Here is a 25,635-nt window from a genome sequence, read left to right on the forward strand (position 1 = left end):
GTAACTGCATAAATTGTGTACCCGTCACTCCTATTTTTCCTTTACTAATATTGAAAGAATGAACTCCTGGTACAATTCCACAGACTCCAATTCCGTACACTTGCAAGTGCAAGCCTCCATAGTAAATGCTGCCAGGCTACTTTTCATATCATCCCAAAATCCACACTGCCAATCCATTTCAATTTCTTTAGAAGAATACTGTTATTTATTCAGGAACATCTCTTCTTCTGATGTACATGGACCTAAATATACAATTGGTGGATTCACTGGTCACTCTATGTTTCCATCTCCTGAAAGATTATTTTTTGTTTTCAAATGTTGGGATTGCTCAACAATTGGGTTTGAAACAAGAAGTGATAAAAAGATACCTTAGAAACATATGCAAAATTAGATATTGTACACTATATTCAGATCAGAATGCATGTTCTACATTTCATTTATGAGGAAAAGTAATATACCTAATAATAAACAGTATTTTAATGTATTTAAAGAACTAGATAAAGAGGTCACTTTGCAAGACTTTGATCAGAATTCTCCAGTCTTACACATCCTGCTACTGATGAGGTTAGAGAATTCTGGCCTTGATCATAGAGTATAGCAGCAGAATAGGTTAGGCCATAGTATAGCAGATAGGGTTTAACATTGGAGGGCCAACTCTGTAACTTACATTCTTATCTAAGGATGCTCCACACTTCAAGTGATCTTCTGTAAAATTATCCTTAAATACAAGCGGTGAAGGTTGTTTCAGATGTTATTTTAATCAGTGCTGCAGTAAGCTTGATAAAGTTAAAAAAGTGTCCCAGATTCTGAGGACGAGACAAGGGATGGAATTTTCCCATCCTGTCCACCACGGGAATCGTAGCAAGTTGGGGGTGGGGGGCGGCGGGGGGGAGGGGGGAGGTGGTGGGAAACAAGCAAAGGTCTGTTGACCTCAGCAGGAACTTTCGGCCTTGGGAGCAAGCATGGCTGAAAAATCTTGCCCAAGATATTGAAAAATAACTTGCAAGGGCTAAGTATATAACTTCATGTATACTATTCAGACAAGCTGTGATATGAGTTTTTCAATGGGTTTATACATTTTATCAAATCCTACTTACAAACACAGGTTACACGTTCACATGGACGGAATCAGATTCTTTAAGTGATTTACGACAGGTCATCTGTGACCTGCGCCATTGTTATCACTTCTGCACTCAATACTTTAAACTATCACTTACAAGTGATATTTCAAAAGCAAATAGATAATAAATCGGTTAGAAGCATCGTGGGCCAAGAAAAACGAACCTATTCTCTAAAGACCTGCTTGGACAGATTAGAGAATAATTCTTGGAATGGTGCACTTTCTAAATATAACAGTATATCATGATTTTCAACGGCGTTTTCAAAGCTAAAATGATCTACCTGTGAAAGGGAAACTAACTGATTACATAAAACTGCCAGTGATAGTGAACCTGCTACAATACCTGTGGCTGATAAAGGCTGCCAGGATCTCTTGGTCCTATTCCCACAAAGGAACGATTAGCTGGGGGGGTGCCAGGTGTCGTGTAGGCTGAAATGAAATAACAATGTTAGAAGCAACGGATAGATCCATAATAATGCATTAATATTAGCTACGTTGCTGTAATGAAGATATTTGAGCATAAAGGAATAATTCAATTGTATTTATATATACAAAAAATAAAAAAAATACATTTGGAGAATATTTACATTGTAAGAATATACAGAAGAACATAAGAACTAGGAGCAGAAGGCAATTCAGCCCCTTGAGGCTGCTCCGCCATTTGCAATGATCATTGCTGATCTCATCTCGCCCTCAACTCCACTTTCCATCTGCCATAGCTCTTCACACCCTTACTAATTAAAAATCTGTCTTCCTTTTCATTAAATTTACTCAATGTCATGGCACCCGCCATGCTCTGGGGTAGTGAATTCTACAGTCTTATGACCTTTTGACATAAGTAATTTTTAAAATAAACATTTAACAAGCTGAAATCTTGATTCCCTGTCCTCTCCATCATAAACACTGTTTAAATCAGCCTCTATACCCCCTTTGCTGCTTCGATTCCAACATCATTTCCCCTAACTGCTGAAACCATCATTCATGCCATTTGACATCTCTGGACTAAACTTTACAAATGCTGTTCATGTTGCCCTGCCGAAAGACGTGCATTGGCCATACTAAATTCACCCTCGGTGTACCCGGACAGATGCTGGAGTGCAGCAACTCGGAGATTTTCACTGTAACTTCATTGCAGTGTTAATGTAGGCCTACTTGGGGCACTAATAAATAAATAAACTTTGCTCAACTTGCAGAATCCCCAGAAACTATAACCAGGTTTAAAAACTCCATGAACTCCCATCCATTGACACTGTTTACACTTCCTGCTGCCTCGGAAAAGCAGCCAGCATTATTAAGGACCTCACACACCCTCGACATACTCTCTTCCATCTTCTTGGGGAAAAAGATACAAAAGCTATCAACCGACTCAAAAACAGCTTCTTCCCTGCTGCCATCAGACTTCTGAATGGACTTACCTCACCTTAAGTTGATCTTTCTCTATACTCTGGCTATGACTGAAACACTACATTCTGCACTCTCTCCTTTCCTTCTCTACGATTGGTATGTTTTGTCTGTATAGTGCGCAGGAAACAATACTTTTCACTGTATACTAATACATGTGACACTAATAAATCAAATCAAATGAATAGAATTTCCCTCAGGTTCCACTGATTCCCAACAAAATTATAACAGGAGACTGGGAGAAATCCTACTGAATTTCAAGGGCAAAGACTTCCCCATAAATTCTCAAAGTGAAATGTTTAATGAGCAATGTAACTGCAGAAAAAATGTAATTTCTTGCTATAGTTTTACATTATTTCATGTAGACACCAACACATTTGTTCTCAGCTGTAAATATAAAGTTGAAGGCAGGAAGCAGGCAGACTGGAAGAAAAATGAAAATTAATTAAAGTAAAGCAGCCTTTAAGACCAAAGCAACGACCAGGATTCTCCCATTTCATCCCTGGATAGGATTCTCCGGCCCTGTTGTTGTGAATGGAGATTTGGTTCAGCGCCATTTAAATGTTGGCCAGAACATTTTCCAGTAATGTTGGCCAGAAATGTTCGTCAGCTCTGACGAAGAGTCATCCAGACTTGAAATGTTGGCTCTGTTCTCTCTCCACAGACGCTGTCAGACCTGCTAAGATTTTCCAGCACTTTTTGCTTTTGATTCAGATTCCAGCCTCCGCAGCATTTTTCCTTTATCTTAATGCTTAAAATGTTAACGTCTGTAGTTTTGTTCACTGAAATGTTGTGTCCTATTATTGTCTGGCTCTAAATCAAGCAGACTTCAGTGACTGAAAAGCTAGCAGTCAGTTATAAGTTGTATACAACTGTCACTAAAAGCGCAATTCTTAACTGTTGATTCCATGCACTAAAATTTTGGACCAGATTCTCTGACCTCGCCCGCAGCTGGGATTCTCTGGTCCTGCTGCAATGAACGGAGATTTGGCTGAGCAACAAATTCTCCATTCTGGCAGCAGCAGCAGGGTGTGAATGGCTGGAGAATTCCGGCCACTTGTCTTGTCTTTATTTTGAGCTCCATGTGGCATTCGTGACATAGATTCTCATCCCAATGAAATGGCTTGGCTGATTTATCCAAAAGAATTGTTATGTTCCAAGACTGAAGAGAGAAGATTTTTTTTTCACGGAAGCTAAACTAAGTCTTAATTTCAACTTGTTCATGTAAGTATTTGTTGTTCATAATTGTTGCCTTTTTTCTTTTGCTTCTGTATATTTTGTTGGTGAGTAAATCCAGAATTATAGTTCAATCTATATATTCTAATGATGTGATACTTTTCATTACCATAACATCATATAGGATATTGGAAACAGCCTATGTATTCTCTACAAAGCAATTTTCACTATAATGTACCATAACTTTGGCTTATGTATTTCTGTAATGGTTCATGTGGACTTAAAAATCAAGTTCACTTGGCAGAAAAAGGCACAGCCTATTTTGAAGCAAAAAGCTCCAGAACATAAACATTGAGCATGATTTTAACTCTCTCAAAACCCATTCACAAAATGGGTTTTGTTGCAGCTGGCCAGGTACTGGAGGGTCAGTGGGATCATTTGATTAAATTACAAAAACAGAAATTGCTGGAAAATCTCAGCAGTTCTCTGACGAAGGGTTATCCAGACTTGAAACATTGGCTCTGCTCTCTCTCTCTCCACAAGTGCTGTCAGACCTGCTGAGATTTTCCAGCGTTTTCTGTTTTGGTTCCGGATTGCTGCATCCGCAGTATTTTGCTTTCATCTGATTAAAGTACAAGTTCCTGAAGAGTTTTATATTTTTAGTGAGAGTTTTATTTAAAGCTTAACAGATACATTTCAATTTTGTGTGCCTCAATCATTCTTGAAAAGTGCTTCTCAACTGCAGAAACCCTGTGGATGGACTGGAACAAACTACCACGTAGGTCAATATTCAGGGAACGTTTGGCCTCTGCAGCTCACAGAACAGTCAAGCTGAGCAAAGAACTTATTTTTCTATCTTCAGAGGATAGGTAGCTAATCGTTGGATATCTATAAAGTTGCAATTGTTTCTGTTTACTTATCTGTTTACTGTTCTAGCTATTTTAGCAGTATATAGCCAAAGATTTGTTACTGTCTAATAAAGTTGCCTTGCTGATGTGACAAGTCCTAAGGATGTAAATTGAATCTAGCTGAAATTTCTGTATGAAATTTCCCAGTTTATTGAATAAATCAGTGGAAACATCTTAATCATAGCTTGCTCATTAAAGCTTTCAAGGTTGGTTGGTCTTCTGAAGTGACTGCAACATTCATAAGAGAACAAAGAAAGCAAAGTACAGCACAGGAACAGGCCCTTCAGCCTCCAATCATGCTGCCCTAACGAAATTAAAGTAAATCTTCTGCCCAACTTGGTCCGTATTCTTCTATTTCTTCCCTACTCATGTACCCATCCAGATGCCTCTTAGATGTTGCTAATGTGCCTGCTTCCACCACTTCCTCTGGAAGTGCGTTGCAGGCACCCGCCACTCTCTGCGTGAAAAACCTCTCCTGCATATCTCCCTTAAAATCCACCACCCCGCCCTGCTCACCTTGAACCTGTGCCCCCTTGTAATTAACACTTCCACCCTTGGAAAAAACCTCTAACTATCCATCCTGTCTATGTCTCTCATAATTTTGTAGACCTCTATCAGGCCTTCCCTCAGCCTCCATCTTTTCAGTGAAAACAATCCTAGTTTATTCAGTCTCTCCTCATAGCCAACACCCTTGAGACCAGGCAACATCCTGGTGAATCTTCTTTGTACTCTCTCCAAAGCTTCCATGTCCTTCTTGGTGTGTGGTGACCAGAACTGCACACAATACTCCAAGTACGGCCTGACCAAGGTTTTATGTAGCTGCAACATGATTTCCCAACTCTTGTACTCAATGTCCTGGCCGATGAAGGCAAGCATGCCATATGCCTTCTTAATTACCTTGGTCAACTGTATTGCCACTTTTAGAGAACTGTGGACCTACACGCTCAGATTCCATTGTATGCTAATGTTTCTAAGATTTCTGCCACTTACAGTATAAGTCACACCTAAATTTGATCCTTCAAAATGCATCACCTCACAATTGTCCGGATTAAACTCCATCTGCCATTTCTGTGTCCAAGTCTCCAACTGTAGCCTCTGACAATCCCCGTCACTATCAGTAACTCCACCAATCTTCTTTTCAACTGCAAACTTACTTATCAGACCACACATTTTCCTCCAGATCTCATATATATACTACAAACAACAGGGGCCCCAGCATCGATCCCTACAGAACACCACTGGCTGCAGTTCTCCATTCTGAAAAATACCCTACCACTGCTCCTCTCTGTCTTTTATAACCAACATGTGGCGATGTATTTGGTAGCAAAAACCACTAGCTTTCGAAGCATTGCGACTTCATTAAGTGAGTGGGATTTCAGTCACAAACAGGACATATAAAGACGCAAACTCAATTTACAAAATAATAGTTTATAACCAAGCCAGATCTGTATCCATCCAGCAAGCCCACCCTGAATCCCATGCGGTTTTAGTTTTTGTACCAATCTGCCATGTAGGACCTTCTCAAATGCCTTACTAAAGTCCACATTAACTACATCTGCAGCTCTTCCCTCATCAATTTTCTTTGTCACCTCTTCGAAAAACTCAATCAAGTTGGTGAGACATGACCCTCCCCATACAAAAACCATGCTGCCTGTCACTAACTAGTCCATTTTCATCCAAATGTGTATATGTCCTGTCCCTCAGTATCTTCTCCAAAAGATTCCCCACCACTGATGTCAGGCTCACTGGTCTATAATCTCCTGGATTATCCCTGCTTACTTTCTTAAACAAGGGAACAACATTGGCTATTCTCCAGTCTTCTTGAACCTCGCCTACGGTCAAAGTGGACGTGAAGATAACTGTTAAGGCCGGAACTATTTCTCCTCTTGCCTGCTGCAGTAACCTGGCATAGATTCCATCCAGCCCCAGGTAAACCTTAATGCAATTTAGGATACTCAACACTTCCTCCTTTGATATGCTGACATTCTCTAGAGCATTAACACACCTATCCCTGACCTCAACATCCGTCATGTCCTCTCCATGGTGAATACCGATACAAAATATCAAGTATCTCACCCACTCCCTGTGGCTCCATGCATAATTTCCCTCCATTGTCTTTGAGTTGGCCTACTCTTTCTCTTGCTACCTCTTGCTCCTAATAAATGTATTCTCCTTGATCTTGTTTGCTAAAGACATTTCGTGGCCCCTTTTAGCCCTCCTAATTCCATGTTTAATTTCCTTCCTACTTTCACTGTACTCCTCAAGGGCTTTGTCAGTTTTTAAATGCCTAGACCTATCGTATGCTTTCTTTTTCCTAAGTTTACAATTTCCCTTGTCATCCACGATTCTCGAATCCTACTAGTTCTATCCTTCATGTTTGCGGGAACATGCCTTCAATCAACTGACCTTTAAAAGCCTCCCACATTCTAGACATGGATTTGCCCTCAAATAGCCACTCCCAATCCACATTCCCAGTTCCTGTCTTTTAACCACCACCTTCATCTGGAGAAGATTTTGGGCTTCCAGTATTAATGTCATCAGATTTTCCTGACAATCCATCTCCGTCCGTCAAACACCATCACCTGATTTACCAAAATATCAATTTGTATCTTGGCAACTAATTGTCTTTGTGACCAATGTGAATGAGAATTCCAAGAATAAATTCTAGGAAGGTTGTCACAGTCATATTCCATGTCTGTAAAAATTATTAGGAAGGTGGGCACTACTTTTTTTTAAAAGCACGTGTAATGAACAATTTACTATAATATAGTGGGTTCCTGGATGGCGGCAAACACATTGAAAACACTGAATTTCATTGCAGCTGTTGTGGCTCCACCATCACCAAATGTGGCAATAATTCCTCTTGCCCACTGAAATAAGGTTTCTGCTAGACTTCAGTTCTGACAGCAGTACTTAAGCAGTGCTGAAAAAATTCTTTGTCTTCTTTGGGTGTTGCAGCTCCACCTGTTTAGCTCCTAAAAGAATGACTTGAACCAGTCCAGCTGTCTGTTGAAGGCAGGTAGCAGCTTTCCAAATTTGTTTTCCTGCCCATCCGTTTGTATTTCATGAACAATGTTGCTGCTTTGCCACAGCTGTGTATATTTCAGCACTGGTCAGACCAGGGTGTCGACATGGTCACAGTTACTTTCAACTCCAAACCTTTTGTAGTTTGTTAATGGAGGCTCAATAATCACTGAGAATCAATATGTGGAGTCCACAATCCAATCCATTGACTGAAAAGTACAAGCCTAAGCACCTGTACTTTCAGGACCCCTCATTTCTTCTGCCCATTCCTCCTGTACTTTATTCTTACGCTCTTTCACTGTCCACTAATATGCCACCACTGGCAAACAATCTCAGAAAAATCTTTTCATCCCAAAAAAGGCATTTTTCAGCAGGAAAAAAGCCTTGGGAGAATAAGTATATTGAACAGCCTCCTGCTTCAACCGAGCTCTTGAGACTAATTGAATGATTACCTTGTTGTTCACTTTCTACTTTTGTATTAAATATGGTCCCCTTTTGACAAACAGAGTGGCTACTTCAAGTAGAAACAAAAAAGTGAAAAGAGTGTATGTATTCTTCGGGTAACACTTATTTTTTCCCCCTGCCAGCTTACACACTTAGGAATGGTCACCAGAAACATTTAAATGTTTCATAAATAAATCATGAGTCATAATAAATTATTTAAATCAGTCACTGTCTCGGTAAATATTGCCCTTTTCAGATGATTACCATGCCCATTTATGAGATTTGTCATGTAAATTATTCAGCATGCTCAAGTTGAGTCTTTAAGTAAAAAGTGTTTACCAAGAATCGCAGCCAAATTGTTAACTGCTTAAATTTTTAACCACATACTGAGGGGAAACTAAATTTAGAACATTTTTGTTCTTTTTTAATGCTGTTATTCAAAGATGTGTACTTCAGACGTTCCCACCTACAGAAATGTGTTGACTTGAAATGTGTTTGCTATTACTTATTTATTAAACCTACAAGTTATAAAATAAGGGTTGTTCTGACTATGTGCGTGCTCATTATGGCCTCCTGACTTTTAACGTTATTTGTTTTGTCTCAGAAGGGACCCAGTGGGAGAATAGAAGACCAAAACTACGTGGGGCCTTTCAGAACATCAGGAAGTCCTAAAGTGCTTTACAGCCAATGACTTACCTTTGAAGTGTAGTCACTGTTGTGATGTAGGAAACTGCGGCAGCCAATTTAGTGCACACAACATCCTATAAACATCAATGAGAAAATGACTAGACGTATCTGCTTCAGTAATGTTTGCTGAGGGATAAATAGTTGTTGAAACACCAGGAGGACTCATTTTCTCATTCAAGCAGTTAATTTCATTTTTTAAATCCACCTGAGAAAGCAGTCCAATCATCAGCTAATGGCTCATGTGAAAGCTGGTACCTCCACTGTGCAGCACTCTCCCAGTTTATCAGTGCAATCTTCCCAAAGTTGCACAGAGTGTTGGGTCAGGTGAGAAAAGCTGTGTAAAACTTGACAGCTTGACAGCTGCCTTTTCTCACCTGATTTAATGGCATACTGTGCAATTTTGAAGTACTGGCGAGAATCATGCAGCCAGCTGGAGAGGCAGGGCCTAAACACACAGCCAGCGATGGGAATCTGATATTGGGACACCATTTTTAAAGGGGCAATAGGGGAGGGTAATTAGATGCTCATGACCCCGGCATGGTCCAGCATGCCCCGCAACCTTCAGTGCCTATAGGTATCTTGGTGTCCCGTGTGGTCATCAGAACTGGTTTTCATTTTTGAAAACCAGTGGTGATTTGCGCTGGCATGATGTCACGCTGCCGGAGAGACGGATGGGAGGTGGTGGGAAAGGGGGCGAAATATCTTGGGCAGCCATTATGGAGTTGGGCCCAGTAATTAAATGTAAATTTAGGTAAATTTCTGGAATTTAGGTTCATGCTCTTTCTGGATATGAACCTGATTACGTCGCCAGCAGGGGGCGAGGAAGATCTCGAACTGAGATCTCCCCAGTGCAGATCTCATTTCTGGGCTCTTGTGAGGTGGCTTTGCGCCCTTGGCTCACAGGTCCGCCAATGGACAGAATTCTCTGGCCATTCACACAGGCGGGATTCTCCCATCCCACTAAGCACCAAATGCTCCATCCTCTTTGGCAGTGGTGGCAGGCTGTGAGCGGCTGGAGAATTCTGGCCAATGTACGTGCTCACAATTATATAGAGAGAGGTTCAAACCCATGATCTGCTGACTCAGAGGGAGTCCGCACTGTCAAAGCTGACACTTTATTAGATTAGAAAAGCTGATTAGATTTTGGAAGATTTGTGCAGTATTTAGATTCAGCAATTTATGTGTGAAGTTTGAATGCTTCAATTTAAAATAGAATCAAATAAAGACCTGAAACACGGTAATACATACAGCAACTACAGAACGCAAGTTGCCTCAGTGAAAGTGAGATGAAAATCTTAAAGCCAATTTGCTGCATGGAAGCCAGTGTGGTAATTTTTCTTCTTCTTAAGCATGTGCAATCTGCAAAGCTATGAATTTAAATGAAAAGTCCCATATTTTTATGGACTTGAAGGAGAAATCTATTTTACCAAACTGTCACAAGATCCTATATATTAAAAAGGAGATACCTGTACATTTATTATTATCTGTCAGTTGCTCCTCGTTACTGCAAATTGTGCTTTAAAATTGCATGTTTAAACCAGCCTGGAAGCATTTTCCTTTTGATTGTCTTTAGTCCCAGCCACAAGCTCAACTGCATCCTTCACGGCCACTCACTGAACTAAACTGTTCAGAACCTCAGTGCCCTATTGATTCTGAGTTGAGCTTCTGACCCTACATCCTGGCCATCACCACCTACTTTCAACTCCATAATGTCACCCAATTCCACCCCTTGCCTGAGTCCAACTGCTGCTGCTCTCATCCATGCTTTAGTTACCTTCGCAATTCAATAATTCAAATGCTCCCTTGTCCAACCTCCTACCTCTAATTCTTTAAAAACCTGAGCTCATGCAAAATAGTTCTGCTTGTATCCTGTATGCTTATCATGTCTGTGCTCCTTTAATGGCTTTCAGTGTGGCAATGCCATGGGGAGGTGATGATCTAGTGGTATTATTACTAGACTATTAATGCAGTACTTAGCTAATGTTCTGGAGGCCTTGGTTTGAATCCTGCCATGGCAGATGGTGGAATTTAAATTCAATTTTAAAAAATCTGGAATGAAGTATCTACTGATGACCATGAAACCATTGTCGATCTGATTCACTAATGCCTTTTAGGGAAGGAAATCTTGGTCTAGCCTTCATTTGACTCCAGAGCCACAGCAATGTGGTTGACTCTCAACTGCTCTTGGGTGACTAGTGACAGACAATAAATGCTGGCTGGCCAGTGACGGCAATGTCCCATGAATGAATAAGAGAAAAGTGCCTCAAATTTAAAACTCTTATCCTTGTTTTCAAATCCCTCCATGGCCACACACCTCTCTATCTCTGTGCTATCCTGCCACGCTACAACTCTTCATGACTCTGCATTCCTCTGACAACATTGTGCATCCCTAATTTTCCTCACTCCACTACTGGTGGTCATGCCTTCAACTATTTAGACCCTATAGTTCTGCAATTCTTTCCCTAAACCTATCGCTCCTTTAAGGTGAACCTTAATATCAACTTGCAGATCACATGTTGTCATATCTTCCTTCATAGCTTGTTATCAAATTTTGCCTGACAATACTCCTGGGAAGCACCTGGGGATGTTTTATTATGTTAAAGGCACTTTGTAATTGCAAGTCGTTGTTGATGTGATATCATTATGGTTCTCCCCAGTGACACCATTATGTCACATCAGCAGCTGTATAAAGCTGTATATCTATGAAACATTATCACTTATTTTCCTGTATCTCTAAGAGCAATTTTCCTGGTGTAATTTGACAATGAAATTACCCCCACCCTGTGAAGCTTCCAAGCCATAAACCTACAATTTTAACATTTAATCCCATGATGAACTATTGACAGGTAATGCAATATTATTCCACAATGGCAAATCTGGCTCCAAGACTACATCTGACCAGCAACTGCAAGTTATAAAGCATAGTTAGCATGTGGTCAAGAGACATTTATCTGCCTGCTCAAGTGGGTGTAACAGATCCCATAACATTATTTGAACGAAAGAGTTTGTTCAGTGTCCTCGCTAATTATAATCCCATAATCAATACAAAACTACACAAATTAACAGGTTATTAATCTTGCTGCTGTTAGTGAGATCTTACTGCATGTAAATTAGTAGTCACATTTGTGTAGAAAACAAGTGATTAAGACTAATTACTTGGATCCTGAGAATGTGAAACGTGGTACAATATTAAAAGCTGAATTGAGTTACATTCTTGGAACTCTTTTCCTAGTACCTCTGTTCATCTGCATGTAATTTACAATGTGGTCACATGAAAACAAAATGATGTTTACTGTAGACTAAGCACAGTTATGCATGTTAGTTCATAAGTACTTTGTTTTATTATTTATCGTGAAAAGTTTTAAATATGGCTATCTTTATACGAACACACAATGCAGTGATGCACTGGGAAGATTTTGTGATTATCAGCTACAGATATTTACAGGCATTACACTTCACCCTAAGAGGTGCTGCACGAAAGCTCCAAATTAGGTTACAACACAACTTGGTGAAATCCAGGTCAAGATGTTTGATGCTGTCCTTTTGCATCAATTTCAGTTATGGATAATGAGAGGGGCTCATGAGACTTCATAAATTGTGCTCATGGCCAGTTGAGATTTACGCTTGCTTTAATAAAATGAATCCAAATTATTTAACAAGGTACTCAACTTGATAAGGAAACAATCAAAGCGCTAAGTAGCTCTAATTCTGTAATTATTTTGTTGAGAACTAGAATCACTCAAATACACAGTTAAATTCAACACTAACTATTAACCACTGTCACCATTTTCATTTAGTAACACGTGTGTTTGTACTACAATTATATGTTGCATCTGGAGGAATAAAAGACTTACTGAATTTCAGGCTCTGCTGTATCTATGAAACATTATTACTTATTTTCCTGTATCTCTAAGAGCAATTTTCCTGGTCTTGTAATTTGACAATGAAATTACCCCCACCCTGTGAAGCTTCCAAGATATAAGCCTGCAACTTTACATTTAATCCCCATGATGAACTATTGACAGGTAATGCAATTGGATTCCACAATGGCAAATCTGGATTTAAGCCAAATGCTGAAAAATACATTTGCTGTTTTTGTCCACAACGTATCAAATAAAAGAATTCAATAATTTATACACAGCATTTGTCAAAATTGGGCACAATATTTCAGCAGCTGACACAAAGCCTGTGAAAAAAGCTTTTGCATGCTTTTTTTTGCACTAACACTGTATTGGAAAGGGCAGAAAACTCTGCCGTTAATCATGTTGTTGGATGGGGTTCAATGCCAAATTTTGATCCAGTTTCTAACCAACCTCTGTTTTTTTTCTGTCCAGATCTTTTTTGATATAGATGGGCAGAAAAGGTGAAAAAAACTGGGCGAGGGAAAGTAAACTTTTGTTTTTCTCCTCTCTGCTAAAACATCTGGCAAAACAGGATTGAGATTGGAATCTCAACATGTGGAAAATTATAGCTCTGAGCCGGTTTTCCAGCAGTGCAACAATGAATGGTAAGCATAAATGTCAAAAGCAACTTTTTTTCTCCCTTTATTGTTTCATGGGATGGGGGCGTCACTGGCAGGGCCAGCATTTATTGTCCATCCCTAATTGCCCTAAACTTAATAGCTTGCTAGGCCATTTCACAGGGCAATTAAGAGTCAACCATGTGGCTGTGGGTCTGGAGTCATATGTAGGCCTGATAAGAACAGCAGATTACCTTCGCTAAAAGGAAGGAAATCAGTGAACCAGATGGGTTTTTACAACAATCGATTATAGTTTCATGGTCAGCACTATAGAGACCAATTCATGATTTATTAATGGAATGTTATTTACAGTAGCCGTCATGGTGGGATTTGAATCAATTACTAATCCAGCCACATTATCATTATGTCACCATCACTCCCATTAAGAGTTAGATGTTGCCTTTAACATACCAGATTGTCAAAGGTGCTTTACAGAGAAAAAATAACTCAAACTGTCCCAGGACTTGGCTGCAAGAGTTTCTCAGGGTAATGTCCTAAGTGCAACCATTTTCAGCTGCTTAATCAATGACATACCTTCCATCATAAAGTCAGAACTGGGGATGTTTTCTTATGACCGCATAAGGTTCAGCAGCACTCACTATCCCTCAGATTCCGACACAGTCTGTGCCCATATGCAGCGAGACCTAGACAATTTTCAGGTTTGGGCTGATAAGTGACAAATCACATTCATGCCAACAAGTGTGATGCAATGACCATCTCCAATAAGGCAGAACTTAAACATCTTCCCATGACATTACCATCACTAAATCCCCACTATCAACACCTTAGAGGATATCACTGATCAGAAACTAAACTGGACCTGCCATATAAATACTGTGGCTACAATGGCTGGGAATTCTGCAGAGAGTAACTCACCTCCTAACTCCAAAAAGTTTGTCCACCATTTACAAAATGCAAATCAGCACTGTAATAGAATTCTCTTCATTTGCCTGGATGTATGTAGATCCAGGATCCAGATCAAGGTGCCTGACACCTTCTAGGACAACGCAGCCCACTTGATTGGCACCCTATCCACCACCACCTTGAACAATCACTCCCCCCACCATTGCCACAGTGGGTACCACCTACAAAATGCCCTGCAACAACTCACCAGGGATCCTACCACAGCACTTTCCAAATCAGTGACCTGCTAGGAGAGCAAAGGCAGCAGATACATGGGAATGCCACCACTTAAAAGTTCCCCTCCAAGCCACATCCTGACTTGCAAATAGATTGCTGTTCCTTCATTGTCGCTGGTTCAAAATCTTGAAACTCACTTCCTAACAGCACTGTTCATGTACCCATACCACAAAGACTACTGTGGTTCAAGAAGGCAGTTCATCACTATCTTCTCAAGAGTTAATGGGGATCAGCAATGAATGCTGGCCTCGCAGTGATGCTCAAATCCCATGAACCAATTAAAAATGACATCAGGAGTGGTGGATGAAAGCTAATCAAAAGGATGTCCGTTCTTTAAACAATGTGAGAAATACAAGTGCAGAGTGTTTAAGGAACTGAAAGGCAAGAGAACTGTAGGCAGGAAGCTATATTGGAGGAAGTGAGGCATGGCTGGAGAAGGCGCAGAGATAAGGAGGTGCATGGCATGATGAACTTGAAGATGAGGACAAAGATTTTAAACTGGATACATTTCAGGTTAGGGAATCAGTATAATTTGGAAAGATGGTGAGCAGAAGTTTATGCACAACACAATGCAGTTGGCTGCATGTTAGGCAAGTTGAAGTTCATTGAGGGTAGAAGCCAACAACAGAATATTGTAGTAATACTTGAGATCGGACAAAGGTGTAGTTAAGGACTTCAGTGGTGGAAACATTAAACTAAGGGTCCGATTTTATCATTTTTATTCTAAGTGCTGATTCTGGGCGTAGTACAGATCCGACTTAGAAATCTGCTTTCAGGTGCCCCCATACGCTCTCAGCCATCTCCGATTCATGTTGTGGGTGGGGCTTAGCGCTGCTGGAAGGATCAGTGCTCTGGACTGCGCGTGCGCAGTTAGAAAAAAAATTCAAAAAAGCGCACTCATGTTAGATCGCTCCCGGGCCGCAGAAAGTGGAGAAAGCGGGAGCGAGAGTATACCTCGCGGGGGAGGGGGACAGATGGATCTCTGGTGGGGAAGGGGTGTCCACTGCCACTCTGCAGGCGATCGATGACGGGGAGGAGGGGGGCAGGGGTGGTGATTGGTCTGAGTAGTGGGGGAGGTGGATAAGGGGGAACAGTGATATGTGTGTCCCCCTTATCCACCTCCCCACTACCCACACACGTCACTGCTCCCCTTATCCAGCCCCCCACTACCTAGACCGATCGCCATCCCTGCCTCCCTCCCCTCCCATTGATCGCCCTCAGAGTGGCAATAGACCCCCCTGCCCACCCGCTCCCACCAGCGATCAATCTGCCCCCCCTCTTCAGAGGCTGGAGCACCCGCCTCAGACTTTAAATTCAGCAGGTCCCTAAAAGCGTGGTTCCAGATCGGCGAACACGGTGGTAAAAGAGGAAATGCTAATAGAGTTGGGCGGGCAGTTCATTAATTCAATTTAAATGCATGCAAATCATTCGCGGGTCTTGGTAAAGTGGCGATCTGCATGGACTCGGGTGCAGATCGCGATAAAGGCCTTTACCATGATTTTGCGCCTGAAAACGGGCACAAATCTTTGGTAAAATCGGGCCTTAAGAGTTAAGATGGGTAATATCATAGCAGTGGAAAGAAACAGACTTGGCCATGAAGAAGAATGTGGAGTATAAAGCTCAGCTCAATGTTGAGTACATTGATGAGCTTACTCATACCTTATTCAGTCTAAGTAAATGGCTAGGGAAAGGAGCTGCATCAAAGGTGAAGAAGTGCAGCTAACACTGGGCACCAAAAACAATGGCTGTGGTCTTCCTAATATTCAACCAAAGGAAGCTGTGATTCAACCAAGACCAATCCTGACATAATACAATAGTCAGCATGCATCTGGATGTGAACCATGCCTGCAGTTATGCCGCCTTTTCAGTCTGGCCAGTGGAATGATATTGTGTGTCTGGGCAATGCCTCACTATAGCCAACGTGTGAAATGATAACAAGACAATGACAATTAAAGCCAAACAAATAGCAAAGCCTCTTTGGGATGGATTGTAGGTTGGTAAAACATGTATTTGAGCAACTTCAGCCTGTTGAAAGCAACTACGATGTGGATATGCCGGCGTTGGACTGGGGTAAACACAGTAAAAAGTCTGACAACACCAGGTTTAACTCTCCATTCACCTAACGAACAGGGAAATCTTGAAAGCTAGTGAGTTTACTATCAAATAAATAGGTTGGACTTAAACCTGGTGTTGTCAGACTTTTTACTGTGAAAGCAACTACTGCAGTTCAGAGAAACTGGGCTGGAGAGGGGTGGTGAATGATTTGGATCTGGAGCCGAATCCAATTACAAGTTCAGATTCTCCTGATGTAAACTAAGCTATTTTCTTTCCTGTGGGAAAATAAGTGTTGAATATAGGGATTTGACTTTAGAATTATCCAAACAAAAAAAACGTGATGCTCAAGATTGAAAATAGAATTGTGGCTTGGTAATGGTGGATATTTAGTAGATCAGTACAGATATAATAAGACCATTCCGAACTAACAGGCTTGAGCTCCACAACCTGAGCTCCTTGTCATTGAGCACAGTCACAATATATCAAGTGGAAAAGAAAATGCATAAATTGGCAATCTTCATTCTTACAATGAGTAATGTATTCAAGCTTTTGAAATAATTTTTGTGAGGTAAAATGCTACAGGACTCATTCCACAATACAGTTGAGAAATGATTGGTTCCATATGCACTTTTCATACAAAAATCATTTTCATTCTTGCTAATTGAATCATAATACAGCTGACAAATCAGAACATCTCATATTAAATGTATGGGCTCGAAGAAAACAGTCTCAAGATGCGATATACAGAGGGTTATGTTTACTTTAGTTGGTGACATGCTTCAACTGAACAATAAAAGTCTGATTGCAAATAGGCACCTTGCCTTTTTGTGGCTATTCTGCAAAAAAATCCCGAGTCATTTCAGCCTGTATTTAAGCAAACAGAAAATGCTTACTGGGTGATGTTGGTGATGTTGCTCCACCCTCTGTGGTTGTTGTGGTTGTTTTGGTGTCTGGTGGCATTGCCAATGTTACTGATCTGGCCATGGATGGGGGAGGTGGCGGCGCCAGCATCTGTGTAGAAATGTAGTGGCTCGGGACTTTGCTTACCACTTGACCACTGCCGTTCAGCTGTAAAGAAAACACCATACTTAATGATTATCATCAAAGAGGTTCACAAAATTCACTGTGGAATTCAAACCGTAGCAGACTGTATTTCACTGTGATTCGAGTTGGATTGGTAAGACTGCTGCTTACATGCAGATGCATTAGGAATCAAACCTAATTTGGTTTACTCTCAAGTTGAATAAATATGTTGCAGTTCAATAGCTCTCCTGTTATGCAGCAGGAGAATATTGCTTTCTTGAAAAAGAACATGGTTGCGCCAGCAATCAGATGTATGCTCTTGGATGCAGGCAGCAGAATTGGCTTCCTGAACCAAACCTACCGTAAACTAAGCCTCCTGGGTTGAATACAAATCAAAAGCAACCTTAGAGTAAAAATAAATCAATATGGAGCATATATATAATGTATATTTATATGCAAATTCAACTGACATGTTACAAATATGGAGTGGTGTCTAATGGAGGAGATGGGAGTCTTGCTTGCCCCTTGGAGAGGTGATAAGAGCTCCGTGTTGCTTCCTCTGAGGCAGCTCTGCCAAATTAAGTGCCAATTAGGCACTTAATTGGGTATTGGTGGGCCTTCCCCAGGATCAAGCACCCCCAGAGGCAGATATCCCACCAATCCTGAACGTACTCCACCCCATCCCAAGATCAGTGAGGGACTCAGACCACAGGTGGTAGGGGTGGGGACTCAGTGGTAAGGGCAGGAGGTGAGCTCTCTGTAAGACGCTCTTTCTGGTGACCGGTCGTTCAAACAATCATTGAATAATTTTGAACAAGGGACTCTGCTTCCCTCCTGCCCAACCGATAATTTGCAAGCAACTTGATTTTCTGGCTTCTCACATGGTGAGTCCCTTGCCTACCGCTAGGTGAATTCCAGCTGCAATGGGATGAGACCCTTAAATGGGCATTAATTTCCACTCAGAGGCCTCCATTGGCATTAGGGTGGGAAGGCTATCCACGTGATCCCCCACCCCGGGTTTAATTGGGGAGGTGATGAGAAGATAGCATGGCCCCCATCTTCAATGCCCCCAAACACGTGTTGGAGCAGGGCATTTAAACCACCCATTCGTTCAATACTTAATTCTTTTTAAAAAACGTTCACAGGTCGGTTGAGTGCTTGGTTCCCTTCTCTGAAAGACATTTGTAAAAAATATGGCTTTTTACAATATAAATGAGGTTTGACTGAGAGTCCCAACATTATTAGATTGTTTGAACAGTTGTGCCCCAGGGAAAATTGTTTGATCGATGGCTCTGACTCTCTGATTTACTCTGTCAATTTCACAGTGTTTATTTACACAAGATAAATAGTTTCCAAGAGCTTGCAATTTCTGCTATTGATATTTTAAAGTGCCTGGATGATTGACAGTTTTATTGGGCTGTAGTAGAAGCAATTTTTATGAATGAATGAATTAAAAATGTAAGCATCCTATTATCATTTAGGTTTACTTGTTCCAAAAAGAGTGTACAGTGGATGAATGGGTATGGAAGTGTCAAGCTTGTCATAGTGGGCACCAGGAGCCATAGAGGGCTGGGTGGCAGGCAGGTCTTAGTATGGAAACTACACAGGACCATGAGAAATGGAGGGTTAATAACCTGGCATGTTGAGCATGAAGGGCCATGGGGGCAAGTGGAGGCATGAGTAAGCATGGATGGAGCATGGGGTATGAATGGAGGGTGGAGGAGTGTGAGGGCTAAGTGCCAGAGGGCGTTACTAGTTTTATGATAACTGGGATGAAGTCCAAAAGTACTGAGGCAGACATTTAAACAGCCCACCTCAGCCCCCGGCAGCCCATGTGGCTTCCTCCAAACTTTTTCTGGGGACAGTGGGCACAACTTCTGTTACCACCCACCCTGAGAATGAAAATCCCTTCTTTGCAGGTACTTTCTCCCGAGATTGTTGCATATGAGATGCAAAACTTTCGAACTCCTGTAGCCCGCCCAGAAGATGAAAAGCCAGTCCATAGCACATACAAAATGTCAATGTTGTCCATAGAAAATATGAATGTGAGCTCAGGCACCCATCATCTTTTACAGTCAGAAAGTCCTAACTAAGAGCATTTCTTCCATTGTTCCTTGTCATTTGATATAGTGAAGGATGTTGAAGAACGGCAAGAGAAAAATTGTCTGGTGGCACCACCTGCAGCCAGGATCAAACTACTTGGCTTTAATTTATTTTGGAGGCTCTGGTACAGTAGGTATGGAGGAGGAGTAATGTTATGTGTTTCAAGCTGACATCCAGACAACCTGGAATTTACAAATGGCGGTTTAAAGGACTATCACAGTGACCATGGTCCTTAATTTCCCAACCTCTGGTTTCTTACTCAGAGTAGATCGGCCAATTTGTTCTTCTTGTTTGCATCAGAGTCATACTTTTCTGAATTTAATTTTCCCAAATGAACAAACAACTACAGGTTGTGCCATTGTTGCCATTCTCATTGAATTATTGCATTTCTGAATTGGTGATTGCCAGCACTTTCTTTAGTCATTTGTGGGACATAGGCATTGCTGGCTGGCCAGCATTTATTGTCCATCCCTGACTGTCACTGGAGGGCAGTTGAGAATCCACCACATTGCTGAGACTCTGGGGTCACATGTAGGCCAGGCCAGGTAACAACAGCAGATTTCCTTCCCTAAAGGACATTAGTGAACGAGATGCGTTTTTGCGACAATTGAAATGGTTTAATGGTCATCAGTAGATTCTTAATTCCAGATAGTAGAATTTGAATTCAAAATAAACTATCTGCCATGGCAGGATTCAAACCTGGATCCCCAAACATTAGTTGAGTTTCTGGATTAATTGTTTAGCGATAACACTACCAGGCCATCGCCTCCCCTAAGCATGAACAATGAATGTCTTGGGTAAATGAGGCTTCTGGGTGGCATGATGAGCTGGGCACTGCCTGTCTTCCCCTAGCTTCTAGATTCAAATCCAACAATAATGTTGAATAAAAATTATACATTGTCCATCACTTGAAGTTCTCAATTTGACAAGGACAAAATGGATTTCTCTTGCATTGTGTAGCTAGGCAATGACTGCCCCGCCTGTCATGGGAATTGGAGCGAGTGAGGGCGGGACAATGGAAAAGTCCATTGACCTCAGGCAGGATTTTATGGTTTTGGGACGAGTGAAGCCGGAAAATCCCACCCTATATCTTACACTCAGCAGCCGTGACGTTTAAGTTTTAAGAGAATCATCTGTGCTAGCTGAATGCAGACTCGAAATGTGGCTCTTTAGAGATTAAAGCTACCCTTTGCAGTCCTGTTTCATGATATCATTTTAGAAGCAACTGACAGAATGCAGATGAAACGAAGTCCATGCATCACCATGGCATTTATCACTGAACATTACACTGTCATCCTGTTGCAATGTTTCAGATATCTACAAACTGCGACAAAGTCTACAGAAAGCAGGAAGTAAAAGACTGACCACTTGACATCGACCTAGGCACCAGAAACAACAATTGCAAACCGAGCCCTCTTGATTCTACAAGTCTTAGTAAAATCTGGGGGCTTGTGCCAAAATTGGAGAGCTGTCCCACAGATTTGTCAAGCAACAGCCTAACGCAATCATACTCAAGGAATCATATATTGCACTATCCCAGATACCACCATCACTATCCCTGGAAATGTCCTGTCTCATCAACAGGACAGACCCGCCAGAGGCAGTGGTGGCACAGTGATATATAAACTGGATGGAGTCTGCCTGGGAATTCTCAACATCAACTCTGGACCCCATTAAATCTCTCAACAAAGGAAACTGCCTGCTGATTACAACGTACCACCCCACTTCAGCTGATGAATCAATACTCCTCCACGTTGATCACCATCTGAAAGAGGGACATAGAATATGCTCTGGGTGGATGTGGCTACCATTGCCAAGAAACTGAACAGGATCAACCATGCAAATATTCTGGCTAGAAAAGCAGGCCAAGACTCAGGGAATTCTGAGGACAATAATTCACCTCCTGACTCTTTATAGCCTGCCCAACATCTACAAGGCACAAGGCAGGTGTGTGATGGAATTCTCTCCGCTTGCCTGAGTGAGTACAGATTCAACACAATTCAAAAAGCAAGACAAAACAGCCTGCGTAATTGGCACCCATCCAGCATCTTTAACATCCATTCCCTCCACTACTGACACATTATAGCATTAATGTATATCATTTATAATATGCATGGCACCAACTCACCAATGCTCCTTCAACAACAGCACCTTCCAAACCATGAGCTCTATCACTTGAAAGGACAAGGGCAGCACATGCAAGGGAATACCACCAGTTGCAAGATCCACTCCAAGCTACACATCATCCTGACTTGAAACTATATCACAGAAACCCTGCAGTGCAGAAGGTGGCCATTTGATCCATTGAGTCTGCGCCGACAACAATCTCAACTAGGCCATCCCCTGTAATCCCATGTATTTACCCCACTAATCCCGGGACACTAAGGGGCAATTTTAGCATGGCCAATGCACCTAGCCAGCACTTCTTTCGGACTATGGGAGAAAACCAGAGCACCTGGAGGAAACCCACGCAGACACGGAGAGAACGTGCAAACTCCACAAAGACAGTGACACAAGCCGGGAATCGAACCCAAGTCCCTGGAACTGTGAGGTGGCAGTGCTATCCATTGTGTCACTGTGCCCTTTGCTGTCGCTGGGTCAAATTCCTGGAATTCCCTCTCTAACTGCGGGTGTACCTACACACATGGACTGCAATGGTTCAAGAAAGCATCTCACCACAAGCTTCTCAAGGGGAATGAGGGATGAGCAATAAATGCTGGCCTAGCTAGGGATGACCATATCCTTGAAAGAATATAGCAAAAAGAAAAGGCAAATCAGGAGGTGCTTTACAGTACAATTTCCACACACTCTGCAAGGTCATCATTATCCATTGCCCATTTCACAACTTTGACACACAACAGAGTCTAACTAGAGAACTATTGTGGAGAACAATGACAAGAATTGAAAATCAAAGTCAGAGAATACAAAATAAACACTATATGAATGTAGCTGATCAAATGTCAGCGCAGTCAGGAAGATTGGTGCACTTGGCACACATTCAAGATGCATTTCGTTCAGTGTCTGAATTCACTTTTTGAAGAATTCTCCTGTTGGAACATAAGAGCAGAAGTGGTTCCAAATATCACCTGCAATGCTGTCCTCTGAATTTTGGGAACTACGTCAATGCTCTTTGATGTGCTACTACTCTGTTCGACACAATCAGAAAAAAAAAGTTCTCTGATCAAAACAACTCAAATACGACCAACTTATGGCTTTACTGTTATAATGTACGCGTGATGCCAATGAGTTTTACTATCGAATACGCACTTAGCACACACAACATAAAGCATCTGATGCTTGGGAAGAGAAAGTGTCCTGGCTGGCAACAGGGTTTCAATGGGAGGTGAATGGGATTTAGGTAGGCCTGCAGTTGTCCTTATTTCTAAAGATGGCTGTAAATGTAATTCATACTGTGGCTTTCCGGTCCTGTCCAGGCTATTAGTGTCACTTGTACAGAAATTTGGGATGGCTCAGATGTGGTACTGTCCAAGAGAGACAGAAACCCTCATCCATGCCTACTCCAGCCTCACACTTGCTGCCAAGGTGCATCCTCTGCAGGTCCACCCATATGCAGGGAAACAACGTTCCATTCATATCAAAAAGTTATCATATAAACGTGCTTTTGTTGTATTTCATTTACTGACCCTCAGCAGTCTACAGTGCTTTGCTGTAACTGCAGTTTCCTGGAAGTTTGTAACATTTTTATCATATTGTTTAACATTTCCATGTCGCTTATATTCCTATCCCACTGAGGGAAAAAAAATCATCAATTATATTTCTAAACTTTTAAGTTTTGTGGTCAGCATGAGAACTCAGGGAGCAGCAGGGAAGTAATTATAGTTCCCAGAACTGAATAAATTAGCAAATTAGAGACTGCAGAATAACAGGCAGTGCACAAATATGTACTCAACAGCAGTTGTGGTATTATTGGCAGATATAGCTCTTTGCCTATGGAAATGCTGTTTGGGATAAACTAAAGACAGCGGCCTGGATTGACCTATCAGCAGATATCTGGTAGGAAACGAGTTAATTTCCTGGCTGCTTACGGTAGAACTTGGCCTGGCTGACTTCCCATATGGAAAAGGCCAGAGGTTGGTGTGAATGGCAAAAAGTCACATGGCCTGGAGACTGCCCATGAGACAAGGTGGGTAAGTGGCATCTGCTTCTTGTGGAGACTTTTGATTGAAGGGAGGCATGGTGGACTGAGCCCAGGGCAGGGGAGACCTAAACCTTTCTTGTCCTCTCCCTCCTAGCCTTACAAAGGCAAGAAAAATACTTAAATAGATACATATTCATTGGTCTTTTCTGTCCTAGGTTGCCTTGGTGGGAAAGCTATGGGCCAGGGTTAATACTAAGTTGGGTCTCAATAACATGTAAAGAAGGGCCCTGCCCTTTGGGGTGGTCCCTTGACACCTTCTGAGCAGAGAAGGTCAAAGTTGTGAACAGTGGGAGCCATGCATTTCCAGTGCCGGTAAGAAACTCAGAACATTTTAACTGCCAACCTGTCTAATTTCTACCAGGCAGCGATGGTTAAATGCATCCTCAAACATGATGAATTTTTAAAATTGACATTTTTCAAAGTTTGTCTTGGGTTGTTAATAACTGTTTTTCATATTGATTTGCTGTGATTATAAACAAATCCATCACTGTGTAACTATGCAAAGCTCCTTATAGTCATTAGTCAGCAGTCTGGTATCCACCTTCATGTAAAAAACCACTACAACACAGTTGTAAATATTATTGTTACATGAATAATAGTTATAAATTCCCACATCCCAATGTGAGATGCCAAATATTCCTTATGACACAAGGAGGTGAAAGTTCCTCAGTAGCCCAACATGGAAACTCTGGAGAAATAGCATAAATGACCAGAGTTAGTGTGATATGTAGGAAATAAAACTCCTTATCCATGAACTGGAAGTCAGAATGCCATGCAGCTCCAGGGGAAACTGAGGTCTTTGGAGGCAATGCAGTAATATTGTTTAGTACAGTAAGAATCTTAAGTTTTATCAGATTCACAGCACAGATTGTGCTCTGTCACGGAACACAGCATGCATAGCCTGCTAATTGTGTCCATTTTTGTTTCTCACTGGGATAGGAGAAAGCAGGAGAGGAGCAAGCTGGTGGAGCAGGCCTGGCAACATCATCTCAGTATTCTGGAGCACTGGTGTCTGATAAAGCAGACACAGGCACTTCAGGGAGTTTGATGAGACTACACAGGACGAGCTATTGGTCCCCATTAGCAAAAGGGTAGATGTGGCCAGTGAAGAAGGCCAGATTATTAAACCCGCTAACCCATTTAATTACTCAGAACTAATAGCCATACTGCCACATGCCTCAGCACTGTGCACCTTATTTCTTGTGCTTACAGGACAATATTAACATTGAAACAGAGAAATTCCAGCACAAAGAACGCCATTTGTCTCACTGTGCTGTGTCAATGCTAACTTCCCTCAGTACTCTCATCCAAGTTTTCTTTTTTCCTTTATCCCTATAACATCTTTTTAATTTGTTTTCCTAATGCCTCTTAAATATCGACATTAGCCCAACTTTAGCATTTTATTTACCTAAATGCTATTAAAACTAGAATGCATTCTGTATTCTAAAAACTTTTCTTAGTAAAATCTTTATTTCTAACTTCACCCTTTATCCTTCTGTGCTATTGTTGGTTTAAGTTTCCTCTGAGCCTTTCAAAGTTTTGACAATTCCATTTTCTCTCCCTTAACTTCTCTGATCCTGTGAAAATAAACCTTTCTTTAAACAAAAATAAGTTTTTTATTTTCATAGTTTTCTTTCATCAATGGTTCCTGAGCGTAGAAATATTTTGCACCACAGTGGCATAGTGATTAACACTGCTGCTTGACAGCGCCAGGGACCTCGGTTTGATTCCCAGCTTGGATCACTGTGCGGAGTCTGCACCTTCTCCCTGCGAATGTGTGGGTTTCCTCTGGGTGCTCCGGTTTCCTCCCACAGTCCAAAATATGCGCTGCTTAGATGCAGTGGCCATGCTAAATTATCCCTTAGCATACCTGAAC

The 25,635-nt window shown here is 41.5% G+C and overlaps 1 protein-coding gene across 3 annotated transcripts in view; it reads right to left on the reverse strand.

Annotated features, from left to right (window-relative positions):
- The window catches only part of nfic (nuclear factor I/C), a 436,701-nt gene that overhangs the window by 81,693 nt on the left and 329,373 nt on the right, over positions 1–25,635 (reverse strand). For all 3 annotated transcript variants that reach the window (XM_080213184.1, XM_080213182.1, XM_080213185.1), the window contains 2 exons: positions 17,368–17,542; positions 1,464–1,549 (listed from right to left, as the gene is read on the reverse strand). In XM_080213184.1, coding sequence (XP_080069310.1) covers positions 1,464–1,549; positions 17,368–17,542 — 261 coding nt within the window. The remainder of the gene's footprint in view (positions 1–1,463; positions 1,550–17,367; positions 17,543–25,635) is intronic.

Source organism: Carcharhinus amblyrhynchos, chromosome 26 (genome assembly GCF_965287045.1).
Source record: "Carcharhinus amblyrhynchos chromosome 26, sCarAmb.v2.hapA, whole genome shotgun sequence".
Lineage (NCBI taxonomy): Eukaryota > Metazoa > Chordata > Chondrichthyes > Carcharhiniformes > Carcharhinidae > Carcharhinus > Carcharhinus amblyrhynchos.